Genomic DNA, 18,729 nt, shown 5'->3' on the forward strand with positions numbered 1-18,729 from the left:
GTAAAGAAGACCGCATATGGATCCCTGGTATGACCTATTCTTGAGTACTGCTCGAGTGTTTGGGGTCCGTACCAGGTCGGATTGCAGCAATTAAGAGGCGCACTGCTAGATCTGTTACCGTTAGGTTCGAACAACACGTAAGTGTTACGGAGATGCTTCGGGAACTCAAATGGGAATCCCTGGAGTGAAAGCGACGTTCTTTTTGAGAAAGACTGTTAAGAAAATTTAGAGAGCCGGCATTTGTAGCTGACTGCCGAACGATACTACTGTCGCCAACATACGCTGCGCGTAAGCACCACGAGTATAAGATACGAAAAGTTATAGCTCATACGGAGGCATATAGACAGTCTTTTTTCCCTCGCTCTGTTTGCGAGTGGATCAGGAAAGGAAATGACAAGTAGTGGTACAAGGTACCCTCCGCCACGGACCGTACTATGGCTTGCGGAGTATATATGTAAATGTAAATGGAGATATGTGCATCTCTACCTGCTTCTCGTCAACTGCCTCGTGAACCACACCGGCAATTCCTATCCTGTGTAGCTACTGGTAACGAGAAACAGTGTCTTCATGCTAACGTAAGAAAATGAAATGAATGGTTGATCCCAAACAAAGCAACAACTCTTTGCACAAAGACGTGTGCAGCTCCACAAAACAAAATGTTATGCACCTCACGGAACAGGGATGGTGTGGTGTGCTACGCACTGTTTCCCCGAGGAGTATCCATCACTGCTGACATTTTTTTGTCAACAACTGAGACGTCTTGCAGGCGCAATCCAAGAATAACGTCCAAGAAGTCTGCGTGAAGTGGCGCTGCTCCACAACAATGCCCGCTTCCATTCTGCTAGACTGACAGTAAACGCTATACAAGACGTGGGGTTGGAAGTCCTTCAGCACCCTCGACATTCTCCTGATCTCACGTCCTCGGATTTTCCCCTTTTGCGCTCTCTATTGAATAGCTATCTAGAATTATCCTTTCCGGATAAAAATGCTCTCCGAACACAGCTCGACGAGTTCTTCGCCTCAAAACCATTTGATTTCTACAGTTTCGGAATCCTTAAATTATCATAGCGTTGGCAGACTGTTGTAAATAGTGAAGAAAAATGCATCACTGACGACTACATTCTTTGTTATGTGTTTGTCTTGTGTTTACTAAACTAATGGAAAAGCGCAACGAATTTATGCAACAACCCAATAACTATTCACATATAAACTTTTAATTTTCGATCGTAATATATACATCCGGACAGTGTAATATTAACTTTTCCTGCTTTCGTTTCATTTCAGACCGAGAATAAGAATTACACACTGGTAGACTTATCATCAATTTATTGGGTTCTGAGCAGCCAGAACAAATCTGTCTGGGCAGATACTTGGCCTATGAAATTGGCCGAGGCATACCACGAACTGGGCGTCGGGTGCTGCGTCAATGAAATGAAGCATCCTGCACTACAAGACTGGCTAAAGTAAGTCTGTACTTCACGACATTCAACTAAAAAATTCATGGAAACAATCGTTGCAACTGTATGTCTCTAATGGTATATGAAAGACATGTGTTACGGGTGAAGATAATTTTGGGAGATGCATATTACATGGACTGTACCTAATTATATATGAGGGTTAGAACTTTAATAGTGGCAACTATTTATTTACAGCTCGTACAAAACCGATACCTGTTTCAAAGTTTCACTGACCTTCAAACTAGTCACCAGCATTGTGTATAAGCCATTGCCAGCGATGTGGAAGTCGTAGGATACTCTTAGGAGTGCCAGTTGTGTTGACAGTTCGAGCGATGCGGTCTACTGTCCGACGAATTTGTAGCAGTTCTGAAGCGAATGCCATGGAGTGTTTCCATCAGTTTAGAAACTGACTTGAACTCACGAGGGCTTAAGTCAGGGGAGTGCAGTAGGTGGTATAGCACTTAGCAGCCCAATCAGTCAAACAAATCAGTAGCAGCTTGCACTGTACATGCTCGAGCATAGTCCTGCAAAATGATGGTCAGGTCCTGCAGAAAGTGTCATCACTTCTGTCTCTAAGCTGGTCGTAGGCTGTGTTCCAAAAATAAACAGCATAGAGACAGAAGTGGTGACAATTTCTGCAGGACCTGACCATCAATTTGCAGGACAATGCTCAAGCATGTACGGTGCAAGCTGTTACTGATTTGTTTGACTGATGGGGCTGCTAAGTGCTGTACCACCTACTGCACTCCACTGACTTAAGCCCTAGTGAGTTCTACTCGATTTCTAAACTGAAGGAAACACTTCACGGCATTCGCTTCAGAACTGCTACAAATTCGTCGGGCAATAGACCGCGCCGCTCGAACTGTCAACACAACTGGCACTGCTAAGAGTATCCTACGACTTCCACATCGCTGGCAACGGGTTATACACAATGATGGTGACTACTTTGAAAGTCAATAAAACTTTGAAACACGTATCTATTTTGTACGAGCTGTAAATAAACAGTGGACACTATTAAAGTTCCAACCCTCGTATGTGCCATGTTATAAATCCACGGGTTTAAGGTTCAGTCTTACTATTTTTTCAATTTTCCTGTTTTTTCTGTAACTTATGGCTTCTTACAGCTGTGTTACTGATACGTATATGTAAAAAAACTTCCACCGTGGTTGTCAGTCAACGCTGAACTGTACGTCCCCCTACGTAGTTGACAAAATAAGTCCGGCGCAGAAAATATTTACAATAAAGCTGAGGCACGACTGGCTTTTCTGACTGAACATCACAGAAGGTTCTGGAAATGACAAACTTTGATGCAGTTGTGCCACCAGCTTTTTTACTGCAGACATAGCAGGAGGTTTTGCTGCTAATACACTTCCGTTCTATAATTCTTGCACAAACATTTCCCTACAAATTTTCCAGGAACCTACCTCCCAACAAAGAACAAGTACTTAAGGTGAGCACTTAACACGTCTACTCCTCTGTCTCACTTACTCAACGTAATGACACAGTGGAGCACACAGGACAGAACATGTGTGAAATGCGCAGGCGCGGACATATGACGGAAAACCCACTGGTGCACTGAGCTCATCGTGTCCACCATTTTCTGTGATGGCCCTCTTCTGCTGTTCATTAACAAGGGTCCTGTGAGTCTTACATTTCCTATTTCGCCACTCCTTATAAGTAATTGTATAAGTCGGTTCAAAGTCGGGCGCAGGGAATTTATACCGTGTGCAATGCGGTCACGCCTGTTGAAGCACGTTTGTATTGTGACTAACCTTAAGAATGAGGCGATCTTTCGTTTTGCATTAAGTGACTGGAAGGTTATCGTTTCTAAGTGGTGGGGTTAGAGATTCAGTTAAAAACTCGCAGCGAGCTAATAGGGAAGTACAGAGGCTATGACCATATCTAAACCATACTTGCTGACGATACACAAATCCTGTGTGCATTACACTGCAAGAGTTTGTGTAATGAGTGCCATTACATCCCTCTTTCTCACGAGCAACTGCAGAATATATACCGTCTCCGACAGTGTTCAGACGACGAGAGACAGTGTACTAGAACTCATTTGATGGAAGGGGTGGTGAGGGGGGGGGGAGGACAAGTGTGTGTTGGGGGGGGGAGGAGGGGGAGGAAGGGCGGGTGATGGGAAGATGTGCAGGAGCACTGAAGATCCTTTTTAATGGAAGATAAGTTAAATATTAACATGTCGACTACGTTGTACCCATTACAACAGAGCATTGGGTCAGCTGGACAAGGATGGCGTAATGAAGTGACCTTGGTCCTTTTAAGGAACTATTCTGGCGTTTACCAGGAGCGACTAACAAAATTACAGGAAAAAATGAGGAGAATGAGGAGGATGGACGGTCTCTTGAACGACATGCCACCGAACAACTGAAAAATAGCATTTCTTTACCTTTGTTTTACTATTTGTAAGAGTTATTATTTTTGTAATTTCTGTTGATTTCGCTGTGGGTACATGAATTGTTATTGTATAGGAAAACCCTACGTATTTAGCACATGTGTCACTATTATCACTAACGAGAATCATACATTCCAGGTCCGAACACCGGTTTGATTTGGTGATCATGGAACGACTGCCGTATCAGTGCTATTACGGACTGGTCCATAAAGTTGGTTCACCTCCGTTGGTCGGTTTTCTAACGCTGCCCGCCATGCTACCGGCTTACTACGCCATAGGGAACCCTATAAACCCAGCTTACCTACCAGACGTCTTCATCGGTTACAGCGACCACATGAATTTCTGGCAAAGGCTGTACAACACTTACTTCACCTTGAGGTTCCTCGATTATTGGCAGAGAACTGTATTGCCTGCTCACGAGGCCATCATGAGGGAACATTTTGGCCCGGAACCACCTTCCGTTTACGAAGTGGAACGCAACTTCAGTATGCTGATTGTAGCTGCCCATTTCAGCGGTCACTACCCGAGGCCAAATGTACCGAACGTGATTGAAGTCACGGGACTACACGTAGAAGATAAAGTGAAGCCTCTACCGAAGGTATGTGCAATATTTTCTTTATTTTGCCTGTGCCCATTCCTTTCACCCTCTCTGTTCATCTCCGCCTATCCGCTCCTCTCTCCACAAGATCAACCCCATACCAATAGGAAGTTGCTGGTCCTTACCCCCATAGTATTATTTTCCATTTAGAACGTAGTTTGTTTGAAATCGGTCAAATGGTTTAGGAGGAGCTTGTAACACGTGGATTTGCCCGCGCACGCAAATGTCACAAATACTCGTATTTAACATACTTCCCACATATTTGTCCACCGAGTTCACTTGTATCTGCAGCGAATCTTTCCACGCTGTTTCCTTTTAACGCAGCTCAATATTTATGATACTGTACCTCCTGAACTGTGTGTCGTATAATGATATAATTTTGTAGGTACATTCATCGGCATAAGTGCATACTGCCTGCGAAATATGTTGCAAATATAATCAGTAGCAAAGAAGTAATAAGCTGAAAAGTGATGCATCATGCGTCAGTGTTTCACGCACCTCAGTAATTATGAGGTCATCTCTTCTGAACTATATGTAGTAAAATATTACAATTTTGTAGGTACATTCAGTGGTATATGAGAATACTGTCTGAAAAATGTGATGAGAATGCATTAGTAGTAAAGAAGTAATAAATTAAAACCTCATCGCTGACGTGGCAGATTTACATTATGAACAGCAAAATTTAGTAAGGGTAAACTTTTTTCCTTTCGTTTTTTCCTGGTGGAGTCAGCGAGTAAAAGTTTCTTAAAGGTGTGAAACTATGTGTTAAGTCTATTACAGGTCACTAACTACTCTCATTCTCAAATACTGGATGAATTTACTCTGGCTATTAGCATGTCATGGGCTACACTACTTTTTCACCCACACCCTCACCCTTGATTGCTAGGTGGTTCATACTCACAGACAGTAAGTGGTGGGTGTACCAAGTTTGTCTGAAACCGGTCCATTGGTTTAGGACGAGATGTGGAACATACATACATACATATATTTTTATAATGTGTGTGGATATAAAAATGTAATATTTTTTCACGATCATTATCATCATATTCTTTTTCTCTAAGTTAATATTAGAAATGGACGTGAATTGTATGATCCAATTTAAATATTGAACATTGTTCATATATAAGATCTCGATACTTATGATCACATTTGTGTTTTTAAAAGATGAATTTTTGGTTCCGGTTGACATTTTCACTTGTTACCTGACGATATCCTAAAATAACCAAAGACAGGTTTTTCACGAAATAAACTATTACAGAATATGAACGTGTGCTATTTTTTTCATGACGGTTATCATAGTCTTCCGAGATGAGTTACTATCAGAAACGAGTTTTCATGTAGTGTGGAATTACTATTCGTAATACGCAATGCTCTTCAGGAGTTTTACGTTACATAAAACTGGTAACGGCTGTGTTGATTTTCTATGTAGGATATCCAGAAGTTTCTGGACGAAGCAGAGCACGGCGTCGTCTACTTCAGCCTGGGCTCGAACGTCAGGAGCAGCGAGCTGCCGGAACACAGGAGGCGGGCGTTCGTGGACGCCTTCAGGGAGATACGGCAGAGGGTTGTCTGGAAGTGGGAGGACGACAACATCCCTGACCTCCCAGACAACGTACTCGTGAGGAAGTGGCTCCCGCAGCAGGGCATTCTGGGTAAACAACGTTATCTTATCCTGTGACTGCGTGGAAACAGCGTATCACAAGTCAAGCCTATGAGCTGATAAGATCTTCATACATTCGCTTCTACTAAATTCCACCATTGCGTTGCATAAACCAGAATTGACAGATTCAATGTTAATGCAAATTCATTCAAGCTTCCAGAATGAGATTTTCACTCTGCAGCGGAGTGTGCGCTGATATGAAACTTCCTGGCAGATTAAAACTGTGAGGACCGGGCGTGAGTCGTGCTTCGGTAGCTCAGATGGTAGAGCACTTGCCCGCGAAAGGCAAAGGTCCCGAGTTCGAGTCTCGATCGGGCACACAGTTTTAATCTGCCAGGAAGTTTCATATCAGCGCACACTCCGCTGCAGAGTGAAAATCTCATTCTGCAAGCATCCCCCAGGCTGTGGCTAAGCCATGTCTCCGCAGTATCCTTTCTTTCAGGAGTGGTAGTTCTGCAAGGTTCGCAGAAGAGCTTCTGTAAAGTTTGGAAGGTAGGAGAAGAGATACTGGCAGAAGTAAAGCTGTGACGACCGGGCGTGAGTCGTGCTTCGGTAGCTCAGATGGTAGAGCACTTGCCCGCGAAAGGCAAAGGTCCCGAGTTCGAGTATCGGTCGGGCACACTGTTTTAATCTGCCCGGAAGTTTAATTCAAGCTTCATTAAATACGATTACCCGTGATAAAATTTATAATTTAAATCAAAGAACAGTGGGAACATTTGTCGTTACGTAGGAATACCAGTTCTTTAAAAGCAACTGAATGTGCAGGGTGTTCGGAAATTCCCGTTACAAACTTCTAGGACTTATGGAGGGGGGTGAGTACGGAGTATTTTGAACAGGAACCAGAAACTACAGTTTCTGTTGTACGACGGTTTCAATACAGACGTTTAACTCACCCACTAATGCTTGAGGAATTGAATTAGGCGTGACGCAGTACAATTATCACGTAATAATAACGAATCAGCAGTTCATCACTTACACATTTCTTTGAATTAACACTTAAAGATTATGTGTTTACATTGTTAAAAAAAAGCAACATACTATACGAACAGAAGGCTACTGATACAACAGCGGCTCGATGTGGCGACCACCAACGTTGTCACAGATATTGTACCTACGGGTGTTTTCTGGTACAAACTCTACATCCCACCTGGTGTCTCTTCAGTTTCTAGTGAAGCGGCCAGAACTCGTGCCAGCAGATCTTCCTCTGTCTCTACAGGCGTCTAGTCAATTAAACTTTGCATTTGATCCCACAAGAAGTAATCCAGAGGAGTTAAGTCCTGCGATTGCGGCGGCCGAGCGGTCGGAACACCTCTGCCTATCCATCTTTAACCCTACCGTCTGTTTAGATGTCTCCGAGGCGCACATGAGAAGTGAGGTCGTGCACCATCGTGCTGCAACCACATTTCCTGACGGACGTCCAGTGGAACAGCTCCCAAGAACGGGTCCAATACGTTTCGTAGGAAGATAAAGTATTCAGGATCAGTTAAGTGGGAGGAGGTATCGTCACATCTGTACTGAAACCGTCGTAGAAAGGAAACGGTACATTTCCAGACATGGGATCCTATTCAAAATATTATGTACTCACTCCCCTCTACAAGGCCTAGAAGTTTGTCACGGGAGTTTCGGAACACGCTGTATGCGCAAAACAAGTTCATACTTTGCGTCCGATAGGGAACTGCTTAAACACAAAAACCACTTCATGCCGCCATTCATAATTTATAGACACTGACAATTTGTCACCACATCTAACTTTCATTTATAATTTCATTTTATGTAGCATTTATTGAACTCAAAGTAGCGTTCCGATGGTGACACCAATAGCCAAAGATATACAACTATTAATCCAAGAGTGAAGAGAGCTGAAGTAAAACTATTTGTTTACCATGACTTGTGACAGCGTAAGTACTAGCGCACTGTGGTAGTGCGGTTGATTATTATCTCAAGAAATTTCTTGACCACTAGTACAATGTAAGCTATGAATTGCTGATTATACCACGTTTCATTAGGTCGCTTCTTGTCTGTCTGTCTGTCTATCTGTTTGGTACAAATTTTTCAGCTGAATTTAAACTAACTTCCCAGTTAGCTAGAGGCATGAAATGTTTAACATAGTTCAGGATTGTATGACAATGCTATATTAGCTTGCTTTGCTGTCTGGTGCGTGTCGGGACATACCGTGTGTACCACTACCGTTGACCGGTTTTCCTGTCCGAGTCGCGAATGGTTTCCAGGATAAACGATTGCTGGTAAGCATCCGTGTGAGCTCGAATTCCTCTATTTTTGCTCTCGTTCTTTTGGAGAGGTATGCGTGGAGGGTGGCCACATACTAGTTGAGTCACGTGAAATGAAACTGTTGTAATCTCGTCAAAATGTTTGAAATCTACTGAAAAATTTCACGTTCGCAGGAAGCTGTAAGTATTTTTTTAAATAAAAACGAATTTGTAATGTGCGACTCGTTTCTGACTAACAAGTATAAATTTAATTTTCCAACCTCATAAAAATTCCTAACACCACACAGATAAAAATGAAAACTTGTGACCATGAATTTTTAATAGCTATGAAAATTCGTGAAAGGTTTAAGACGGAGAATGTGGGACAAACGCTACACGTAATCGACGCAAGAATATTTCATCTTCTTATTACTGTATTACACTACTTATAATCGATGCGTGAATCGATCACCTTCTTACTCTCATCTGTTGCATGCGCCCCATGTCTTTCATTCAAAACTTGCATAACTGTCAAAAACTGACAATCACAAATTTCCAGAACTATCTGTATAGAGACAGGAATCTGTATGGGACAGCTGGCCGTTGTGGCCGAGCGGTTCTAGGAGCTACAGTCTGGAACTGCGCGACCGCTACGGTCGCAGGTTCGAATCCTGCCTCGGGCATGGATGTGTGTGCTGTCCTTAGGTTAGTTAGGTTTAAGTAGTTCTAAGTCTAGGGGACTGATGACCTCTTCCAAGTCTTTTGCTGTCTCTGACAGAATTACAATGTCATCGGCGAACCTCAAAGTTTTTATTTCTTCTCCATGGATTTTAATACCTACTCCGAATTTTCCTTTTGTTTCCTTTACTGCTTGCTCAATATACAGATTGAATAGCATCGGGGATAGGCTACAAACCTGTCTCACTCCCTTCCCAACCACAGTTTCCCTTTCGTGCTCCTCGACTCTTATAACTGCCATCTGGTTTCTGTACAAATTATAAATAGCCTTTCGCTCCCTGTATTTTACCCCTGCCACCTTCAGAATTTTGAAAGAGATTATTCCAGTCAACATTGTCAAAAGCTTTCTCTAAGTCTACAAACGCTAGAAACGTGGGTTTGCCTTTCCTTAATCTAGCTTCTAAGATAAGTCGTAGGGTCAGTATTGCCTCACGTGTTCCAAAATTTCTACGGAATCCAAACTGATCTTCCCCGAGGTCGGCTTCTACCAGTTTTTCCATTCGTCTGTAGAGAATACGCGTTAGTATTTTGCATCCGTGACTTATGAAACTGATTGTTCGGTAATTTTCACATCTGTCAGCACCTGCTTTCTTTGGGATCGGAATTATTATATTCTTCTTGAAGTCTGAGGGTATTTCGCCTGTCTCATACATCTTTCTCACCAGATAGTAGAGTTTTGTCAGGACTGGCTCTCCCAAGGCCGTCATTAGTTCTAATGGAATGTTGTCTACTCCCGGGGCCTTGTTTCGATTCGGGACTTTCAGTGCTCTGTCAAACTCTTCATGCAGTATCGTATCTCCCATTTCATCTTCATCTACAGCCTCTTCCATTTCCATAATATTGTCCTCAAGTATATTGCCCTTGTATAGGCCCTCTATATACTCCCTCCACCTTTCTGCTTTCCCTTCTTTGCATAGAACTGGGTTTCCATCTGAGCTCTTGATATTCATACAAGTGGTTCTCTGTTCTCCAAAGGTCTCTTTAATTTTCCTGTAGGCAGTATCTATCTTACCCCTAGTGAGATAAGCCTCTACATCCTTACATTTTTCCTCTAGCCATCCCTGCTTAGCCATTTTGCACTTCCTGTCCATCTCATTTTTGAGACGTTTGTATTCCTTTTTGCCTGCTTCATTTACTGCATTTTTATATTTTCTCCTTTCATCAATTAAATTCAGTATTTCTTCTGTTACCCAAGGATTTCTACCAGCCCTCGTCTTTTTACCTACTTGATCCTCTGCTGCCTTCATTACTTCATCCCTCAAAGCTACCCATTCTTCTTCTACTGTATTTCTTTCCCCCATTCCTGTCAATTGTTCCCTTATGCTCTCCCTGAAACTCCGTGCAACCTCTGGTTCTTTCAGTTTATCCAGGTCCCATCTCCTTAAATTCCCACCTTTTCGCAGTTTCTTCAGTTTTAATCTACAGTTCATAACCAATAGACGGTGATCAGAGTCCACATCTGCCCCTGGAAATGTCTTACAATTTAAAACCTGGTTCCTAAATCTCTGTCTTACCATTATGTAATCTATCTGAAACCTGTCACTATCTCCAGGCTTCTTCCATTTATACAACCTTCTTTTATGATTCTTGAACCAAGTGTTAGCTATGATTAAGTTATGCTATGTGCAAAATTCTACCAGAAGGCTTCCTCTTTCATTTCTTAGCCCCAATCCATATTCACCTACTACGTTTCCTTCTCTCCCTTTTCCTACTACTGAATTCCAGTCACGCATGACTATTAAATTTTCGTCTCCCTTCACAATCTGAATAATTTCTTTTATTTCATCATACATTTATTCAATTACTTTGTCATCTGCAGAGCTAGTTGGCGTATAAACTTGTACTACTGTAGTAGGCGTGGGCTTCGTGTCTATCTTGGCCACAATAATGTGTTCACTATGCTGTTTGTAGTAGCTTACCCGCCCTCGTATTTTTTCATTCATTATTAAACCGACTCCTGCATTACCCCTATTTGATTTTGTATTTATAACCCTGTATTCACCTGACCAGAAGTCTTCTTCCTGCTGCCACCGAACTTCACTAATTCCCACTATATCTAACTTTAACCTATCCATTTCCCTTTTTAAATTTTCTAACCTACCTGCCCGATTAAGGGATCTGACATTCCATGCTCCGATCCGTAGAATGCCAGATTTGTTTCTCCTGATAACGACGTCCTCTTGAGCAGTCCCCGCCCGGAGATCCGAATGGGGTACTATTTTACCTCCGGAATGTTTTACCCAAGTGGACGCCATCACCATTTAATCATACAGTAAAGCTGCATACCCTCGGGAAAAATTACGGCCGTAGTTTCCCCTTGCTTTCAGCCGTTCGCAGTACCAGCACAGCAAGGCCAGATCAGTCAATCATCCAGACTGTTGCCCCTGCAACTACTGAAAAGGCTGCTGCCCCTCTTCAGGAACCACACGTTTGTCTGGCCTCTCAACAGATACCCCTCCGTTGTGGTTGCACCTATGGTACGGCTATCTGTATCGCTGAGGCACGCAAGCCTCCCCGCCAACGGCAAGGTCCATGGTTCTTGGGGGGGGGGGGGGGGGGGGAGGGCCATTTTTATCTAAGTACTTATTTTGTATACATGGACCGCATAATGTATGAAGTACACAACAATAATTTTATCCGTGCTTTGCCATATGAATCTGCTCCTTCATAAGAGCGGCTGAATTGCTTTAGCTTTATGATAAGAGTTGAGTAGGTCAACCAAACAGCAGTCCCTTGAAAGTAGATCTTTAGTCAGTTCAATTTATGGTTTGGTCTTCATTTCACCTCGTAAGTGTGCAGGGTAGTACGAAATGAAGTGACACTAGAGACAAGGGTGAGGAAACAACACATTATAACCTAACTCATTCATGATGGTAAGAGAAAGAGAGTGAAACTAAGTGCTTCCTTATTGTTTATGAATAAAGTACATTTTAAGACAAAAAACCGACACACCACGAAGAGATTATCGGAGTGGGGCGGAAATCAGTAGATGTGATATACATGTACGGAGAAATAAATGACTATAATTTCAGAAAAGAAAGAGCTTCACAAGTTGAACAAGTCAATAACGCGTCGGTCCGTCCCTGGTTCTTAGGCAAGCATTTTATTCGGTGTGGCATTTACATGATGGCCGGCCGTTGTGGCCGAGTGGTTCTAGGCGCTTCAGTCTGTTACCACGCGACCGCTACAGTCGCAGGTTCGAATCCCGTCTCGGGCATGGATGTGTCTAATGTCCTTACGTTAGTTAGGTTTAAATAGTTCTAAGTTCTAGGGGCCTGATGACCTCAGATAATCCATAGTGCTCAGAGCCATTTGAAACATTTTTTTTTTTTTCAGGATGTTCTCCTGATGGATAAGGCTCCAAAGTCTGTCCAACTGCAGTATTCGATCATCCCAATCCCGAGCTGGTTTTTAGGGCCGCGCCCATAATGATTCAAACGTTCCCAATTGGGAAGATATCCGGCTGGCCAAGGTGGAGGTTGGGAGGCACGGGGACAAGCAGTGCAAACTCTCGCCGTTTGTGGCCGGGGATTACCTTTCTTAAATGTAAGCGAAGGATTTGATTACCATGAAGGGCAACAAAACGGGGCATAGAAAGTCGTCACCGTACCGCCGTGCTGTAAGAGCGCTCCGGATGACCATCAAAGGGGTGCTGCTGTGAAAAGAAATGCCTCCCCAGCCTCCTGGCTGTGGTATGGCAGGCGACCCTCACGTTGGTACCCCGCCACTGCCCGAGGCATCTCCAGACACCTCTTCGTTGGCCATCGGGGCTCACTTCGAAGCGTAATTAGTCACTGAAGCCGGTTCTACTCCAGTCAACGGGATTCCAGACCGATGACGTGTCTGGAGACGCCCTTGACAGCGGCTGACTGTCGCCCGCCATACAGCCCGACAATCAGAAATGATGGTCTGAGCAGCCATTTCTTTTCCATAGCAGGACCCCTCTGTTGGGCATCCACGGCCGCCTTACAGCGCAGCGATGTTGTTGTTGTTGTGGTCTTCAGTCCTGAGACTGGTTTGATGCAGCTCTCCATGCCACTCTATCCTGTGCAAGCTTTTTCATCTCCCAGTACCTACTGCAACTTACATCCTTCTGAATCTGCTTAGTGTATTCATCTCTTGGTCTCCCTCTACGATTTTTACCCTCCACGCTGCCCTCCAATACTAAATTGGTGATCCATTGATGCCTCAGAACATGTCCTACCAACCGATCCCTTCTTCTGGTCAAGTTGTGCCACAAACTTCTCTTCTCCCCAATCCTATTCAATACTTCCTCATTAGTTATGTGATCTACCCATCTAATCTTCAGCATTCTTCTGTAGCACCACATTTCGAAAGCTTCTATTCTCTTCTTGTCCAAACTATTTATCGTCCATGTTTCACTTCCATACATGGCTACACTCCATACGAATACTTTCAGAAATGACTTCCTGACACTTAAATCAATACTGGATGTTAACAAATTTCTCTTCTTCAGAAACGCTTTCCTTGCCATTGCCAGCCTACATTTTATATCCTCTCTACTTCGACCATCATCAGTTATTTTGCTCCCCAAATAGCAAAACTCCTTTACTACTTTAAGTGCCTCATTTCCTAATCTAATTCCCTCAGCATCACCCGACTTAATTAGACTACATTCCATTATCCTTGTTTTGCTTTTGTTGATGTTCATCTTATATCCTCCTTTCAAGACACTGTCCATTCCATTCAACTGCTCTTCCAAGTCCTTTGCTGTCTCTGACAGAATCACAATGTCATCGGCGAACCTCAAAGTTTTTATTTCTTCTCCATGAATTTTAATACCTACCCCGAATTTTCCTTTTGTTTCCTTTACTGCTTGCTCAATATACAGATTGAACAACATCGGGGAGAGGCTACAACCCTGTCTTACTCCCTTCCCAACCACTGCTTCCCTTTCATGTCCCTCGACTCTTATAACTGCCATCTGGTTTCTGTACAAATTGTAAATAGCCTTTCGCTCCCTGTATTTTACCCCTGCCACCTTCAGAATTTGAAAGAGAGTATTCCAGTCAACATTGTCAAAAGCTTTCTCTAAGTCTACAAATGCTAGAAACGTAGGTTTGCCTTTCCTTAATCTTTCTTCTAAGATAAGTCGTAAGGTCAGTATTGCCTCACGTGTTCCAGTGTTTCTACGGAATCCAAACTGATCTTCCCCGAGGTTGGCTTCTACTAGTTTTTCCATTCGTCTATAAAGAATTCGTGTTAGTATTTTGCAGCTGTGACTTATTAAGCTGATAGTTCGGAAATTTTCACATCTGTCAACACCTGCTTTCTTTGGGATTGGAATTATTATATTCTTCTTGAAGTCTGAGGGTATTTCGCCTGTTTCATACATCTTGCTCACCAGATGGTAGAGTTTTGTCAGGACTGGCTCTCCCACGGCCGTCAGTAGTTCCAATGGAATATTGTCTACTCCGGGGGCCTTGTTTCGACTCAGGTCTTTCAGTGCTCTGTCAAACTCTTCACGCAGTATCGTATCTCCCATTTCATCTTCATCTACATCCTCTTCCATTTCCATAATATTGTCCTCAAGTACATCGCCCTTGTATAGACCCTCTATATACTCCTTCCACCTTTCTGCTTTCCCTTCTTTGCTTAGAACTGGGTTTCCATCTGAGCTCTTGATATTCATACCAGTCGTTCTCTTATCTCCAAAGGTCTCTTTAATTTTCCTGTAGGCGGTATCTATCTTACCCCTAGTGAGATAGGCCTCTACATCCTTACATTTGTCCTCTAGCCATCCCTGCTTAGCCATTTTGCACTTCCTGTCCATCTCATTTTTGAGACGTTTGTATTCCTTTTTGCCTGTTTCACTTGACTGCATTTTTATATTTTCTCCTTTCATCAATTAAATTCAATATTTCTTCTGTTACCCAAGGATTTCTACTAGCCCTCGTCTTTTTACCTACTTGATCCTCTGCTGCCTTCACTACTTCATCCCTCAAAGCTACCCATTCTTCTTCTACTGTATTTATTTCCCCCATTCCTGTCAATTGCTCCCTTATGCTCTCCCTGAATCTCTGTACAACCTCTGGTTCTTTTAGTTTATCCAGGTCCCATCTCCTTAAGTTCCCACCCTTTTGCAGTTTCTTCAGTTTTAATCTACAGGTCATAACCAATAGATTGTGGTCAGAGTCCACATCTGCCCCTGGAAATGTCTTACAATTTAAAACCTGGTTCCTAAATCTCTGTCTTACCATTATATAATCTATTTGATACCTTTTAGTATCTCCAGGGTTCTTCCATGTATACAACCTTCTTTCATGATTCTTAAACCAAGTGTTAGTTATAATTATGTTGTGCTCTGTGCAAAATTCTACCAGGCGGCTTCCTCTTTCATTTCTGTCCCCCGATCCATATTCACCTACTATGTTTCCTTCTCTCCCTTTTCCTACACTCGAATTCCAGTCACCCATGACTATTAAATTTTCGTCTCCCTTCACAATCTGAATAATTTCTTTTATTTCATCATACATTTCTTCAATTTCTTCGTCATCTGCAGAGCTAGTTGGCATATAAACTTGTACTACTGTAGTAGGTGTGGGCTTCGTATCTATCTTGGCCACAATAATGCGTTCACTATGCTGTTTGTAGTAGCTTACCCGAATTCCTATTTTCCTATTCATTATTAAACCTACTCCTGCATTACCCCTATTTGATTTTGTGTTTATAACCCTGTAGTCACCTGACCAGAAGTCTTGTTCCTCCTGCCACCGAACTTCACTAATTCCCACTAAATCTAACTTCAACCTATTACGTCGACGATATTCTACGCACAGTTTTTTTTTTTTTTTTTTGCCCTTCATGGAAAGCTATCCTGGGCTTACCATTTCATCAGGGCCCCCAACCATCTCGGGATTTTAATAATCTAACGTGCCAATTGGACACAATTTGGTACGATATCTCTCAGAAGGACATCCAACAACTTGTCAAGCCGAATAACTGCGTGTGTAACGCCCAGAGGTGGGGTAATACGTTATTAACTTGCTCAGTTCGTGAAGCTGTTTTTCTGAATTTGCAATCACTTATTTGTCTGTATAGATGAGCATCACATCTACCGATTTACGTCCCATTCGGACAATTCCTTTCTTTCTCTTATAATGCACTTTGAGGATATCAGCTTGAGCAAACAATAGTTTACTTCAACACGTACCAGTGGTTTTTCACCGTCACATGTGGGTCGGTTTACTCGAAAATGGGAGCTATAATGAGAGGCATGTGCATCTGGACATGGTTTTCGTCATCAATCAAAGTATAATTTTTTAAAGCACTTGTTCTGTAAACCTAAAGAGCGATATTGACGTCTGACATCACGCATATAATATGTGATCAAACGTATCCGGACACCTGACTGAAAATGTAGTACTGAAGATTCTGTAAAACCAGAATCAGATTCAGAGATGATTACAAGAAATTTGACCTCAGAAAATGTTGAGATAAGTAGAAACATGACTGAAAGTAATATGCCCGTCAGTGAACAGCTTGAAAGTCCCCATGAACTTGAGGGAAAAGAAGCCGCATCCTCTTCAAATAGCGTGCAGAATACTCTTGGCAATCAATCCCTTAGCAAGTCCGTGACACCCCCCACCGGCAATGCTGGAATTAAATACGGTGTTGACCCATCCTTAGCCTTGATGACAGCTTCCACTCTCGCAGGCATACGTTCAATCAGGTGCTGGAACGTTTCTTGGGGAATGTCAGACAATTCTTCACGGAGTGCTCCACTGAGTAGAGGTATTGGTGAAGCCTGGCACGAAGTCGGCGTTCCAAAATATCCCGAAGGTGTTCTATAGGATTCAGGTCGGGACTCTGTGCACGCAAATCCATTACAGGCATGTTATTGTCTTGTAAGCACTCCGCAACAGGCCGTGCATTATGAACAGGTCCTCGATCGTGTTGAAAGATGCAATCGCCATCCTCGAATTGCTCTTCAGCTGTGGGAAGCAAGAAGTTGCTTAAAACATCAATGGAGTCGTGTGCTGTGATAGTGCCACGCAAAACAACAAGGGGTGCAAGCCCCCTCCATGAAAAATACGACCACAGCATAACACCAGTGCCTCCCAATTTTACTGTTGGCACTACACACGCTGGCAGATGACATTCACCGGGCATTCCCCATACCCACACCCTGTCATCCGATCACGACATAGTGTACCGTGATTCATCACTCCACACAACGTTTCTCCACTGTTCACTCGTCCAATGTTTACACTCCTTACACCAAGCGAGGCCTCGTTTGGCATTTACCGGCGTGATGTGTGCCTTATGAGCAGCCCCTCGACCATGAAATCCAAGTTTTCCCACTTCCCGCCTAACTTTCATAGTACATGCAGTGGATCCTGATGCAGTTTGGAATTGCTGTGTGATGGTGTGGATAGAGCCTCTTCGACAGTCGGCGGTCTCTGTCAGTCAACAGACGAGGTCGGCCTGTACGCTTTCGTGCTGCACGTGTCTCTTCACGTTTCCACTTCACTATTGTTGTGGACTAGCAAGACAGCCAATCCACTATGACAGGAAGCCGAAAGGCACGCGTTTAAGCTCACGCAGGCTGGCGTGAGGTCTGGAAAATGACAAGGAATTGAGACTAGCAAAAAAAAGGTACGTAGCTTCTGGAATACTTAACTTTAATCCATAATTGGTGAACATCGGTCTGACGGTACATGCATCACAAGATAAATAGCAAATGATAATGGCGCCTTGCTAGGTCGTAGCAAATGACGTATTGAAGGCTATGCTAACTATCGTCTCGGCAAATGAGAGCGTATTTTGTCATTGAACCATCGCTAGCAAAGTCGGCTGTATAACTGGGCGAGTGCTAGGAAGTCTCTCTAGACCTGCCATGTGGCGGCGCTCGGTCTGCAATCACTGATAGTGGCGACACGCGGGTCCGACGTATACTACCGGACCGCGGCCGATTTAAAGGCTACCACCTAGCAAGTGCGGTGTCTGGCGGTGACACCACAACTATAACGTCTGAAACAGTGGATCCAGGGGCGTGTAGGGGTGTGGAAATCTCGCGTACAGACGTATGACACACGTGACGCCGAATCACCTGACCATATGAGTTGCGCTGAGCGCCCCTTTTTGCTTTCTCACGGTGTCGAAAGACTACTGAGATCGCTGATATGGAGTACCTCGCAATAGGTGCCAGCACAATGCACCTAATATGAGAAACATATATTTTTGGGGGTGTCCGGATACTTTTGATCATACAGTGTAGATGCACTTGTTTCTCAGTGTAGCTTGCAACACCTTTAACGCTAAAGAAGATAAACTCACTGCCAATGTCTAGTTAGGTAAAAGTGGAAAGCTGAACTTTGCTTGAGGCAGCATGCTCAATGTATCTTACGTGTTAAGTTATTTCAAAGAGATAATTTATGAATATAATTTTTTACAGCCCACCCGAAAGTAAAGCTGTTCATCATGCAAGGCGGACTGCAGAGCCTGAACGAAGCAGCTTACCGGGCTGTGCCCCTGATTGTCACTCCGTACTTCTCTGACCAGACGCACAACTGCGCGAAGATAAACTCAGCAGGCATCGGCATCCGTATCTATTTGAAGGATATCAGCAAGGAGACTGTGCTCGACGCCATCAACAAAATTATACATGATCCCAGGTACGAAATTTTAAC

General features: G+C 43.3%; 2 protein-coding genes across 2 annotated transcripts in view; both read left to right on the forward strand.

Annotated features, from left to right (window-relative positions):
• The first annotated feature begins 1,344 nt into the window (after positions 1-1,344).
• On the forward strand, positions 1,345-18,538 carry LOC126412435 (UDP-glycosyltransferase UGT4-like). The gene is made up of 3 exons (XM_050082030.1): positions 1,345-1,463; positions 4,012-4,471; positions 18,495-18,538. Exons 1-3 carry the CDS (start codon positions 1,378-1,380, stop codon positions 18,507-18,509), a joined length of 561 nt encoding a protein of 186 aa, XP_049937987.1. The 5' UTR covers positions 1,345-1,377; the 3' UTR covers positions 18,510-18,538.
• Positions 18,521-18,729, forward strand: part of LOC126413254 (UDP-glucosyltransferase 2-like) — a 124,359-nt gene continuing 124,150 nt past the window's right edge. The window contains exon 1 of the mRNA XM_050083155.1: positions 18,521-18,714. Within this exon, the coding sequence (XP_049939112.1) occupies positions 18,521-18,714 (194 nt within the window). The remainder of the gene's footprint in view (positions 18,715-18,729) is intronic.

This window comes from Schistocerca serialis, chromosome 7, assembly GCF_023864345.2.
Source record: "Schistocerca serialis cubense isolate TAMUIC-IGC-003099 chromosome 7, iqSchSeri2.2, whole genome shotgun sequence".
Classification (NCBI taxonomy): Eukaryota; Metazoa; Arthropoda; class Insecta; order Orthoptera; family Acrididae; genus Schistocerca; species Schistocerca serialis.

What these genes read in the sequence shown, in the direction of transcription:
- LOC126412435 (XM_050082030.1), top strand. Translation starts at nt 1,378, where the DNA reads ATGAAATTGGCCGAGGCATACCACGAACTGGGCGTCGGGTGCTGCGTC. An exon ending in GCACTACAAGACTGGCTAAA is followed by an intron (nt 1,464 to 4,011) that starts GTAAGTCTGTAC and finishes CATACATTCCAG; the next exon opens with GTCCGAACACCGGTTTGATT.